The 12,860-nt window shown below is 36.9% G+C and overlaps 1 protein-coding gene across 1 annotated transcript in view; it reads right to left on the bottom strand.

Annotated features, from left to right (window-relative positions):
• The window catches only part of LOC111059596 (hemicentin-1), a 434,222-nt gene that overhangs the window by 34,044 nt on the left and 387,318 nt on the right, over positions 1-12,860 (bottom strand). The window contains exon 4 of the mRNA XM_039435906.1: positions 4,551-4,733. Within this exon, the coding sequence (XP_039291840.1) occupies positions 4,551-4,682 (132 nt within the window). The 5' untranslated portion in view covers positions 4,683-4,733. The remainder of the gene's footprint in view (positions 1-4,550; positions 4,734-12,860) is intronic.

The following is a 12,860-nucleotide window of genomic DNA, read 5'->3' as shown; positions in this document are numbered from 1 at the left end:
GCCTTTTCCCCACCACCCTCCACCAACCACCAACAACCCTTCATCCTGACTCATTCTTTTATACTTCCGTCCATCAGCTGGTCTTTCTGAATCTGATTTGATAGCTCCCTTCATTCTTCTTCTTCTTCTTATTCTTCTTCTTATTTTCTTCTTCTTCTTCTTCTTATCCTTATTTCTCTTCTTTTCTCTTATTCTTCTTATTCTCATTACTACTACTACGTCTTCTTCCTCTTCTTCTCCTTCTTCTGCTTTGTGCTTATTCTCTTCTTATTATTATTCTTCTTCTTCTTATTCTCTTCGTCTTCTCTTCTTCTTCTTCTTCTCTTCTTCATCTTCTTCGTCTTCTTCTTCTTCTTCTTCGTCTTCTTCTTCTTCTTCTTCTCTTCATCTTCTTCTTCTTCTTATTATTCTTCTTATTCTTCTTCTTCTTCTTCTTCTTCTTCTTCTTCTTACTTCTCTTCTTCATCATCTTCTTGTTACTTATTCCAATCCTACATCATTTTATCCTCTCCCCATGCTCATCCTAGAATAATTCTTCTCCTTCTTCTTCTTCTCCTTCCTCTACTGCTTCTCTTCTTCTCTTTTTCCTTCACCTTATCATCCTCTTTCTTCTTCTTCTCCTTCTTAATTTTCATTTTTTTCTTCTCCTGTTCCTCCTTCTCCTTTTTTTCTCTTCCTCTTCTTCTCCTTATCCTTTCTTCTGTTTCCTCTCTTACTCCTTCTCCTTTTCCCCCTCCTCCTCCTACTTCTCCTTCTCGAACTCATTCTTATTTTTCTCCTCTGCTCATCCTTCTTCTTCTTCTGCTATTATCCTGTTTCTGCTCCTTTTCATCACTTTTTCCCACCTCTCCTTCTCCTTCTTTTCATTCTTTCCCTCTTTTCCATTTCCTGCTCCTCTTCTCCTTCACCTTTTTCCTCCTTCGCCCTCTCCTCGTCTTCCCCATCCTCTTCCTTAGCGTTTCCTTCTTCACAGCTGGATAGAGTGTATTTCTCTCTTCCAATTTCTTTATCGCTCTTCTCATACTTCTTCTTCTCCTTCTCCTTTATCCTCTTCTTCTTCTTCTTTGGAAGAGAGTTAGTGGGGAGGATATTTTTTATATTCTTCCCAAAGAATGGACATTGATATGTCCAAAGCTCCGCCAATTTATGTAGATGCATTACAATATGATTATTATCTATAGTATTATATTACAAATTGCTTTTTCATATAATATACAGTTCAATAATTATTTTCTTAGTCTATATTATGTAAATTCATCTATAACTTTGCTGTATTGTGAGCTATTGTATATAAGTGTATAAGCCAGTATATATTGTAATCTACATATAAAGTACTCAATCAATCAATCAATCAATCTTCCCCTCCATTCTCATTCCCTTCTTCTGCTCCTTTTTCTCATTTTTCTCCCTCTCCTTCTCCTTCTCCTGCTCCTCCTTTGTCTCCCTCTTCTTCATCTTCTTCTTCCTCTTCTTCTTCTTCTTCTTCTTCTTCTTCTTCTTCTTCTTCTTCTTCTTCTTCTTCTTCTTCTCCTACTCCTTCTCCTTCATCATTGTCTCCTTCTCATGCTCCTCCTTCTTCTTCTTCTTCTCCTTCTTCTTCCTAACCTTCTTCTTCTCCTCCTCCTCCTCCTCCTCCTTCTCATCCCACTCCTTCCTCTTCCTCTTCTTCTTCTTCTCCTTCTTCCTCTCCTCCTGCTCCTTCTGCTGCTCCTCACCCTCTTCTTCTTCACCTCCGTCTACTTCTTCCTATCCCTCCACTACTTCTTCTTCTCCAACATCGTCCTCTCCCTAAACTTCTTCTTCTTCCTCATCTTCTTATTCTTCTCCTTGTTCTTCATCCCCTCCACCTCCTCCTCTTTTCCTTCTTCACTTAAGGGTCGACTGGAATTTCCCTCTAGTAATTTCACTTTCATTATAGCTGTACCCATACGTGTGGAAATTCCTGGCCAACGTCCAAAGCTTTGAGGTCTACCAACTCTGAATGGTGTGTAGAACCATAAAATTACCATTTAGTTGAGGTCAACCATTATCGGCTTCATCATATTATACCAATTACAGACGTGAACCTATTTATTACTAGCCGTCAGGCTCGCTTCGCTCGCCATATCCGTCTAGCCAGGGGGCTCCGCCCCCTGGACCACCGATTGGATCATCCAAAAATAAGATCAGCGGGCTCGCTTCGCTCGCCTGCATGTAGGCCTCAGCGGAGCCTCTGTACCGAATTCTGTACCCCCGACTGGATTGTCCAAAAATGAGATCAGCGGGCTCGCTTCGCTCGCCTGCATGTAGACCTCAACGGGACCTCTGTACCGAATTTGAACGTATTATGTCAATTTGATCTCGAAAAACGCTGGTTACTATATCGGCGTATCTTTGGCGAACAAAATTCTTCCACCTCAGTTAAACCTGTGTACTGAATTTTTTTGAATATATTTCCATCAATTATTGAAAAAGGTGAGGAAATGCAGAAAAGCTGAGAAAACGCTAATTTTGGCTAATTGGATAAATTGGTATTTAAGAGGTCCTGGATAAATGAATTTCAATCTTCAACTTGGTGCCAACCTAACAAAATCAACCCAACTTAATGCCTATCTGACAAAATGTTTAATTTAGTTACTAGTTAACTAAAGTTCTATATTAACATTAATGGTATGGACATTTTTGAATTATAATAAAGAGATTGGAATAAGAAGAATATACATGCTAAAAGACGAACTTTAAACCCTTGAAAACCACCCTTAGAGTTAAAATATCGCCAAAAGATTTCTTAGTGCGCCTCTAAAGGGCCAACTGAACATTTCTACCAAATTTGAACGTTTTTGGTCCGGTAGATTTTTAGTTCTGCGAGTGAGTGAGTCAGTCAGTCGGTGAGTGAGTGCCATTCCGCTTTCATATAAATAGATTAGAATAAAATATAATTTATTATTCTGAACAAGAATGAACAGTTAATTGACCGAGCGAAGTGAGGTCTCAGATTCAAGTCGACGGTTTGGCATATCTCTTAATGTTCATATGTTGCACATTTACAGCGAAACGCGGTAATAGATTTCCATGAAATTTGATAGGTATGTTCCTTTTTTAATTGCGCGTCGACGTATATACAAGGTTTTTGGAAATTTTGCATGTCAAGGATAATATTAAAGGAAAAAGGTGCCTCCTTCATACGCCAAGATTAGAGTGAAAATCAGACTATAGAATTATTAATCATAAATCAGCTGACAAGTGATTACACAGATGTGTGGAGAAGCCAGTCTATTGCTGTATTTTCATAAGGTCTACAGTTTCAATCAGGTACTTGTGGATGAGAATACTGCGTGATGTCTACTGTTCACAGAACTACTAGTATGAGAGGAAAAAGGAGCCTCCTTCATAGGCCAATATTAGAGTAAAAATCAGACTATAGAATTATTCATCATAAATCATCTGACAAGTGATTACACAGATGTGTGGAGAAGCCAGTCTATTGTTGTATTTCCATAAGGTCTATAGTTTCAATCAAGTACTTGTGCATGAGAATACTGCGTGAGGTCTACTGTTCACAGAACTACTAGTTTTAAACGAAAATGAACAATTAATATTACATAATCAAACCCATAATTAAAATCTACATAATTTAAATCTAAAATAGTCATTGGAAAGCTCTATCAACTGCCATGAGGCCCATATGTGTAAAAATTTCAGGAGCTCTGCCTCATCTATGCAAAGTTTGATTTTAGATACCCAACTATCAGGCTTCAGATACAATTCAAACAAAAAATTTTGAGTGGAAAATATTGAGCATGAGAATCTCTACAATTAATGTTTAGTAACATTTTCACCTAAAATTGAAAATAAGCACGAAATTCGAGAAAATGTGATTATTTCAATTGCAAACTGTTGATTCTATTATATGATTCACTATGAAGAGATAGCAGACTTCGTGTGTCTGCAGCGTTATTGTCTTGTCACCAGCTGGCTTAGACCTTTGAATAATATACCTGAGATGCGCGTGAACACTAGCGTCAGGTGATCAATTTTTATAACGGCAAGGAAAGTTGTGTGAGTGCGCCACACCAGTTTTTTTCTCTCAACTTCGGCTGACGGCAGAAATGCCAAGCTAAAATGAACTTAGAAATCTTATTGATATCATCAAGAGATACTTATAATTTATTTATTGTTTTGTCTACTACGTATTATCATAGAGAAACAATGGCGCGAATAGATATCCCATGGTATAGGGCGTTTATGTCGCAACTTTTACTGTTATCTCAAGCCGATTACTGTCGATTATTGTCAATTTTTACTGTTTTGTTGGGGTGAGAGTGAATGAACGGCACAATATGAGAGACTACCAGCGTCACACAGCTTCACGGGAAAGAACTACGTGGACTATCGGCTTGAGATAACAGTAAAAGTTGTGACATAAACGCCCTATACCATGGGATATCTACTCAAGCTATTGTTTCTCTATGGTATTATATACATTTAATATCAATACTGCTATAATATTGTCATGTAAATAAAGTTCTTTTCTTTCTTTCTACATTATTTATAGATATAATATTACTTACGGTCCTATTGCCGATATGCTTGACGCGGCAACGGAGCAACGCGGTCTGGCCGACCACGGCTGTCACGTTCCGGGGCGACACGTCATCGAAGTAGGGCCGTTCCAACCGGAAACAGATGGGGTGACGGCACATGGGGCGCCGGTCGGGGCGGCGGACGGGCCACCCGGGAGTCGGCTATGTCCCCTGCGAACAGAAAAAAAAACAAATTACAATATTTTCATGTCAATATATTATCATTAATCTATTGAATACTGGGTCTAAACCAATGGTCGCCAAACTTATGAGCATGTGAGCTAGAATAGCATTTATAAAACTTCTAGTGAGCTACCAAGGAATATTAGACTGAAGAAAGTATCTTTTATTGCCTATAAAGATACATTTCTAGTATTGAAATCCACTTATCTCGTAGCAAAACGTATAACAAAAGTTGAAATGTACATTTCAATGAAAGCAGTGGGACTCTTTCTGGTCATCAAGTATTTTCTTGATGTTTGGAGTGTACGTTGTAGCCGCCATTCTGATGCAATTGTCCAAATGTTCATCAGTCAGTCTGTTCGTATATAGATTTTTCATGACTTTCATACTCGAAAAAGATGCTTCACTCAAGTAAGTAGAGCTGAACATAGCTTTCAACCTCAATGTAACTAGAATAATATTTGGATATATCTTTTTGGGAGGACTTGAGGTCAAATATTTCCAGTTTTAGAAAGTGATCTGAGAGACAGATCATGTTGAAAATCCACAAATTCAATTTCAACTGAAGCCTGATATCACGGAATAAGCATACCAATGCTTCTTTTCTCTGTGCTGATATCCACCAAAATGTTTAACAACACAAGCTGCAAAATCTTCTGCATAGATCTCTACAAAAGAGAGTTGATGAAGAGACGACATTTTTGATGAAGAGATTTTGATGAAGAGATTCAAACTGGACGACATTCTTTTGTACGAGCATTTCTGTGAGCTACCAAAAACTTCCCCACGAGCTACCGATAGCTCGCGATCGACTGTTTGGCGATCACTGGTCTAAACCAAAGAAAAAAAGGGGAAGAATAAGAAGAAGAAGAAGAAGAAGAAGAAAAAGTAGAATAAAAAATGAAGAAGAAGGAGAAGACGACGACGATAGGCGAAGGAGAAGAATGAAAAATCTGGTGTGGCGCACTCACACAACTTTCCTCGCTCATTAAACTGTAAGCCCCATCCTAAAAGGAGAATAATTATTCAGGGAAATAACATAATGACGATTGGCAGCAACATATTTGACACTACGATCAGACTACTGTATATGTGTATATATAATTGTTTTCAGAGTACTTTTTCCTTTGTGTAAATTGTGAAATTCGATAATATTTTCTGGAAGTCGTCAAAACAGCTGTTCTACAGATGAAATATCTCGACTATGTGTTCTTGTTATGAACTGCGCTACCTACCTACCTCATGCACGAGAAGGAGGTTACAGAGTCCATTTCTCAAGGATGGGGTGGACCCCCCATTAGTTTCCCAGAAAGGAGACACATGCCAGTCAATAAAGGTGATAAATGACTATACAGGGTATGAATTTGAAAAAAATCGGTCAAGTAATTTTCGAGAAAACCGTGAAAAACATGGTTTCTTAGTAATTATCCGCCATCTTGAAATGAATTTTATTGAATTTCTTATTGTCGGATATTCATGGTATAAGGACCTTAATTTTAAAATTTCAAGTCAATCGGTTAATTAGGAATTTAGTTATCGTGTTCACAGACATACACACATACACACATGTCATACACACACACACATACACATATACACACATTCACACATACACACACATACACACACACCGACCAACACCCAAAAATCATGTTTCTGGACTCAGGGGACCTTAAAACGTATAGAAAACTTGAAATTAGGGTACCTTAATTTTTTTGGGAAAGCAATACTTTCCTTACCTATGGTAATAGGGCAAGGAAAGTAAAAAGAATGAGGCAGGCGAAGAAAAAGAAGAAGAAGAAGAAGAAGAAGAAGAAGAAGAAGAAGAAGAGAAGAAGAAGAAGAAGAAGAAGAAGAAGAAGAAGAAGAAGAAGAAGAAGGTGATGAAGAAGAAGAAGAAGAAGAAGGTGATGAAGAGGACAGACAGATGCAGTCGATTGCTTTCATTGAATTAGAAAGCCGGGGGGAAACTATTCACAGGACAAAGTGGCGGCCATTTGTCTCAACGCGCACTGAAAACGAGAACATAGAGTTGACAACTATAGTGAGGTCCACGTTATAATGGCAGTGGATAAAGATAGAAGAATAGCGATGCCGATTCTCTGCATTGATTAATTATATTCCTACACTGTCAAAAACATAATTGGCATCCTTGTGGACCTAGAAAAGGATAGCACCACCGGCTTTGTCGAATGATAGACAAGGATAGCAAAACCAAAGTTGATCAAATACTGTCATTATAACGTGGACCTCTATATAGAAGAATAGTAGTTGGGGCAGAAGAAAAAAGATCTCCTCTTCGAATCTATTAAATAAGGAAGATAAATCCAAGTAACAGCCGAGAAGATACGTTCTGGTGGGTAAGTAGTAATGCCTATTCCACATAATTTTATCGGATGGACACGTTAAACTGTCGGTACCGGCTGAAGTATGACAGTCGTATGGCCCATCGACAACTTAAATTATATTTTCGCCACACTGCACAGAAAGCAGCTGTTTTCCAGTCCCTACGTGGATCTGAAAGACATTGTTTGCAGACGACTCTCGTCTGACGTCAGAACAGGTTTCTTTCCAGCCACTAACATGGAACTAAGAAAGAAAGGTGATCAAAAAACTTTTCATTGTTTGTGTTCATTATTCAATTATTTATTAAAACATAAATTTATAATAATATCATCTTGTCATTTGAAAGAATAAAAAAGTATAAACTCAACTTCCCACATAATTGAACATAATTTTTTAGGTTATTTAGACAAATCAGAATAGAAAATAAAAATACTTGAACAATTTCCTGATATTCAGATTACCTCAGATTTGCTAGAGCTATCACCTTCCACTTCTGCTTTCGGAAGTGCTTAGTAAACAACTATTCTCATGAATATTGCGCAAAATATAAACATTCAAAAATTCAAATGCTAAACCGTCGACTTAAATATTAGACCTCACTTCGCTCGGTCAACTAATTTATAATATAATGGAAGAAAGAACTGACTTATACACTTGGTGGATAGGAAATTCACGAATGACGCATCATCACTATGGTATCACCATGAATGGTACAGTATCCCCACGATATGATACAGTATCATCTCACCTTGATACACAACATAATCACGCCTCAACTACTCAACTCATTAACTTGACATTTTGCATATAGATTCTTAATTTACCGAGGATGGTTATAGACCTATTAGGATAGTTGGGTCCACGTTATAATGGCAGTGAATAAAGATAGAAAAATAGCGTTGCCGATTCTCTGAATTAATTAATTATAAATTAATTATATTACTACACAGTCAAACACATAACTGGCATCGTTTTGGACCTAGAAAAGGATAGTACCACCGGCTTTGTCGAATGATAGCAAAACCAAAGTTGATCAAATACTACCATTATAACGTGGACCTCACTATAGGCCTATTTTCAATCCTTCTAGATTTCATTACGTCAACTTTCCAGTGAACTATGTGGAGAACAAGTAGGAAAAATGTAATGGTCTTCTCAAAATCCTCCATTGAGTCTCAGTTCTCTGATAAACTTACTTGTATGGCAAGCTCATTCAAAGTTTGCTCGAAACTTGTATTTATTTCATCACATTTCAAGACAAAAACTTGAACTTGTCTTCTATCTTTTCTTCTTCTTCTTCTTCTACTTCTTCTTCTTGTGTTGAGTGCGTGATGCAGCGGACAAACTGATTCTCTCAAAAAAGTTTCAGCTTTCTTTCTTTTTTCTTTGTGCTTTTTTTCGTTTCTATTATTTCCACCACGGAAACATTCAGACAGTAGATGTGGTCGCTTGTGGCAAGATTGATCGAGTGAAAAATAAAGAATCTTTTTTCTTCTTCTTCCTTTTCTCTTTTCCCTTCTTTCTCATCTTCTCCTTCCTCGTCACCTTCCTCTTCTTTCTCTTCTACTTCTACTTTCTCTCCCGTTACTTGTTCTCAGACATCTTCTTCTTCTTCTTCTTCCTCTACGTCTTCTTCTTCTTCTTCTTCTTCTTCTTCTTTTTCTCTACTCCTTCTCTCTCCTCTTCTCCTTCCTCGTCACCTTCTTCTTCTTCTTTCTCTTTTACTTTCTCTCCCTCTACTTGTTCTCAGACTTCTTCTTCTTCTTCTCCTTTTCCTTCTTCTACTTCTTCGTCCTCTTCTCCTTCTTCTTCTTATTCTTCTTCTTCTTCTTCTTCTTCTTCTCTTGTCTCCTTCTTCTTTATTCTTCTCTTTCTCCTATCGTCGTCGTCTTCTTCTTCGTTCATTCAACTTTTTCTACTTCTTCTTTTTCTTCTCCGTCTTTTGTTGGCCTAAGAGTTCGCTTCGGAAACTTAGTTGACAGATGTGTTCCATTCTAAAGACATATCACGGCAAAAAGCTTCAAACAATATTATTTCCAAGCCTTATCTATTAATTATTATCATTGTTGGATCAACACGTGATAAATCCAGTGAAAATGATAGCACAGCATGGTTGTCACTTCTCTCTGTTCACTGCCTTCTATAGTATCATATAGTTGAATAAAATGAAAAAATATAAATTTCAGTACGCTTTTAATAGTATCTTATGTCACAAGGACGGGAAGAGGTGAGACCGCTTTTGCAGGCGAGAATGATGTTTCGAAAACTTGATTCAAGCGTCAGTTGATTCTAACTTATAACTTAACTTTTTTTATTCACTTCATTGTACAATTTTACAAAGCATAATAACATAAAAAATCAAAGACCTCCATGATGGGCTGTCGGCCCTCCATGATGCTGGAGAAGATGCGTGTCAGTGGCTCCAGAACGTTCTAAATTCTATTAGTATTTGAAATATTAAGTTTAAAATTATGTTTTTTTTTTATAATTTTGGCCTATGTATGCATATGCATATATATATATATATACATAAAAAATATCAAGTGCACTCCTCATTAGGCTAGGCCTGCGTCGAGGAGTGGTTCGTCTTATAAATTACAGAAAATATATAAGAAAAACGAATCAGCTGCTTCAAGTACTATAAATGTTCTAAATGAACAAAATAGTATCTTAAGTCACATGGAAGGGAAAGGGCCTTTTGCAGGCGAGAATGATGTTTCTAGTCAAGGCGTCAGCCGAGACTAGAATTTCATTTGAACACTGCAGAAGACATTCAAGTCCAAGTAACATACACTATTATTTGTCATAATAATCTTGTAAAGAATAATTGAGAAACAGAAAACATTACCTGCTTGTGCTGACATTCCTACATGCATTCTATAAGCATAACCTAGTTCACAAGTTAGGATTCAGGAATTTATTGATTGTAGTTGACAAAACTTTCACCTAGAGCGCTAAAAGTCGGTTTTTGTACCAGTTTTGCTGTTCCAAATTCGGAACTAGGAAACATATTCGACTGTAAAGAAAACATATGATTTTATTACAGTATAGTATGCTGTAATGAGAATCATATGTTTATTTGTTTCACAATCAGCTGTTTACCGGCTTGATTTCATGGAAGTAAAACAGCTGAAATTGATTGACTATGACAAAAATTATTTTATCACTACATGCATCGGACATTGATGCTATTATATTTTTATTCTGTTTATATATTATATTAAAAGTGTCTCTGAAGAAAAAATCTGGTGTGGCGCACTCACACAACTTTCCTTGCCGTTATGAAAATTGATCACCTGACGCTAGTGTTTACGCGCATCTCAAGTCTATAGTTCAAAGATTTGAGTCAGCTGGTGACAGTTCAATAACGCTGGAGACATATTACGAGGTCTGCTATCTCTTCATAGTAAATCATTTAATAGAATCAACAGTTTGCAATTGAATAATAAATTTTTCTCGAATTTCGAGCACATTTTCAATTTTAGTTGAAAATGTTACTAGACATTTATTGTAGAGATTTTCATGCTCAATCCTTTCCACTTGAAATTTTTTGTTCAAATTGTATCTGAAGACTGATAATTAGGAACCTAAATTAAACTTTGCATAGATGGGGCGGAGCTCCTGGAATTTTTACAGATATGGGACTTGTGGCAGTTGATGGAGCTTATCAATGACTATTCTGGGTATAAATTTGATCAAAATCGTTGAAGCCGTTTTTGAGAAAATCACAAAAAACGAAATAAAATTCAATTTAGATTAATTATCGAGATTAATTTGAGATTCAATTTAGGTCTATTTTTAATCCGTCAAGATTTCATGACGTTAGTTTTCAGATTGTCAAGTTTTGAATTGGACCCTTGCGGTGCACGGGTTTCGTGCTAATCGTGAATGAATATGTGAAAGTTCATTATATAGTATGTGGGCGAGGCAAGAGTTTTCCTCAAGTGAAAACTTTATTTTCCGAGAGAAGAGAAATGCTTTCGCAGTTCAAAAGTAATTACAGTGAGAATTTCCACTAGATACTTTTTCAGACCTGGGAAATTTAGAGACATACTTCTTACAGATGGAGGTCCTTCACAATGAGCACAATTTCTCTTTCTTTCATTCTTTTTTTTCTTCTTTTCTTCTTCTTCGTCTTTTTCTCCTTCTTCATAATCTACAGTGAAGTCCACGTTATGATGGCAGTATTCGATTAACATTGGTGTCGCTATCCTTGTCTATCTGCAGACAAAGCATACCATAGGTATACACACATGAGTGTATGTGCGTCTGTGTACACGATATCTCATCTCCCAATTAACGGAGTGACTTGAAATTTGGAATCCAAAGTCCTTGGAATATAAGGATCCGACACGAACAATTTCGATCTAATGCAATTCAAGACGGCGGATAAAATGGCGAAAATGTTTTCAAAAACCGGGTTGTTTTTTGCGATTTTATACCTAAAATAGTCATCAATAAGCTCCATTAACTGCCACAAGTCTCATATCTGTAAAAATTTTAGGTACTCTGTCCCATCTATGCAAAGTTTGATTTCAGGTTCCCAATTATCAGGCTTTAGATACAATTCAGACAAAAAGTTTTGAGTAAAAAAGATCGAGCAGGAAAATCTCTACAATTAAATTTCAGTAACATTTTCACCTAAAATTGAAAATAAACTCGAAGTTCGAGAAAATGTGATTATTCAATTGTAAACTGTTGGCAACAGTTGATTCTATCAAATCATTCACTTTGAAGAGATAGCAGACCTCGTGTGTCTCCAGCGTTATTGTCCTGTCACCAGCTGTCTTGGATCTTTGAATAGTAGACTTGAGATGCGCGGGAACACTAGCGTCAGGTGATAAATTTTCATTACGGCTAGGAAAGTTGTGTGAGTGCGCCACACCAGATTTTTTTGTTTGAATTGTGAGCTCCACCCCATCTATGCAAAGTTTGATTTTAGATTCCCAATTATCATGTTTCAGATACAAATTAAACAAAACAATTCAAGTGGAAAAGATTGAGCTTAAAAATCTTTACAATCAATATCTTGTTACATTTTCTCCTAAAATTGAAAATAAACTCGAGATTCGAGAAAATGCGATTATCCAATTGCAAACTTTTGGCAACTGCTTATTCTATTAAATCATTCACTAAGAAGAGATAGCAGACCTCGTGTGTCTCCAGCGTCATTGTCCTGTCATCAGCTGGTTCAGATCTTTGAATAGTAGACTTGAGATGCGCGGGAACACTATCGTAAGTTAGCTGGCTCAGAACTTTGTTTATAAGCAGACTTGAGATGCGCGTGAACACTAGCGTCAGGTGATCAATTTTCATAACGGCAAGGAAAGTTGTGTGAGTGCGCCACAACCGATTTTTTGTTTCATATCATGATACGTGACTGCAGATTATGAATCTGCCATTATTTCGGAATTATATGAACAATACCAGAGTTAGCAATACCATAGAGAAACTATAGCATAAGTAGATATCCCATGGTATAGGGAATTTATGTCGCAACTTTTACTGTTATCTCAAGCCGATTACTGTCGATTATTGTCAATTTTTACTGTTTTGTTGGGGTGATAGTGTATGAACGGCACAATTTGAGAGACTATCAGTGTCACACAGCTGCATAGGAAAGAACTATGTGAACTATCGGCTTGAGATAACAGTAAAAGTTGCGACATAAACGCACTATACCATGGGATATCTACTTATGCTATCGTTTCTCTATTGCAAAACCCAGAGACCTCTGTTTGAATTTGTTTGTTTGATTGTTTGTAAACG

Source organism: Nilaparvata lugens, chromosome 9 (assembly GCF_014356525.2).
Source record: "Nilaparvata lugens isolate BPH chromosome 9, ASM1435652v1, whole genome shotgun sequence".
In the NCBI taxonomy this organism is placed as follows: Eukaryota; Metazoa; Arthropoda; class Insecta; order Hemiptera; family Delphacidae; genus Nilaparvata; species Nilaparvata lugens.
This window is presented reverse-complemented; position numbering and strand designations above follow the sequence as displayed.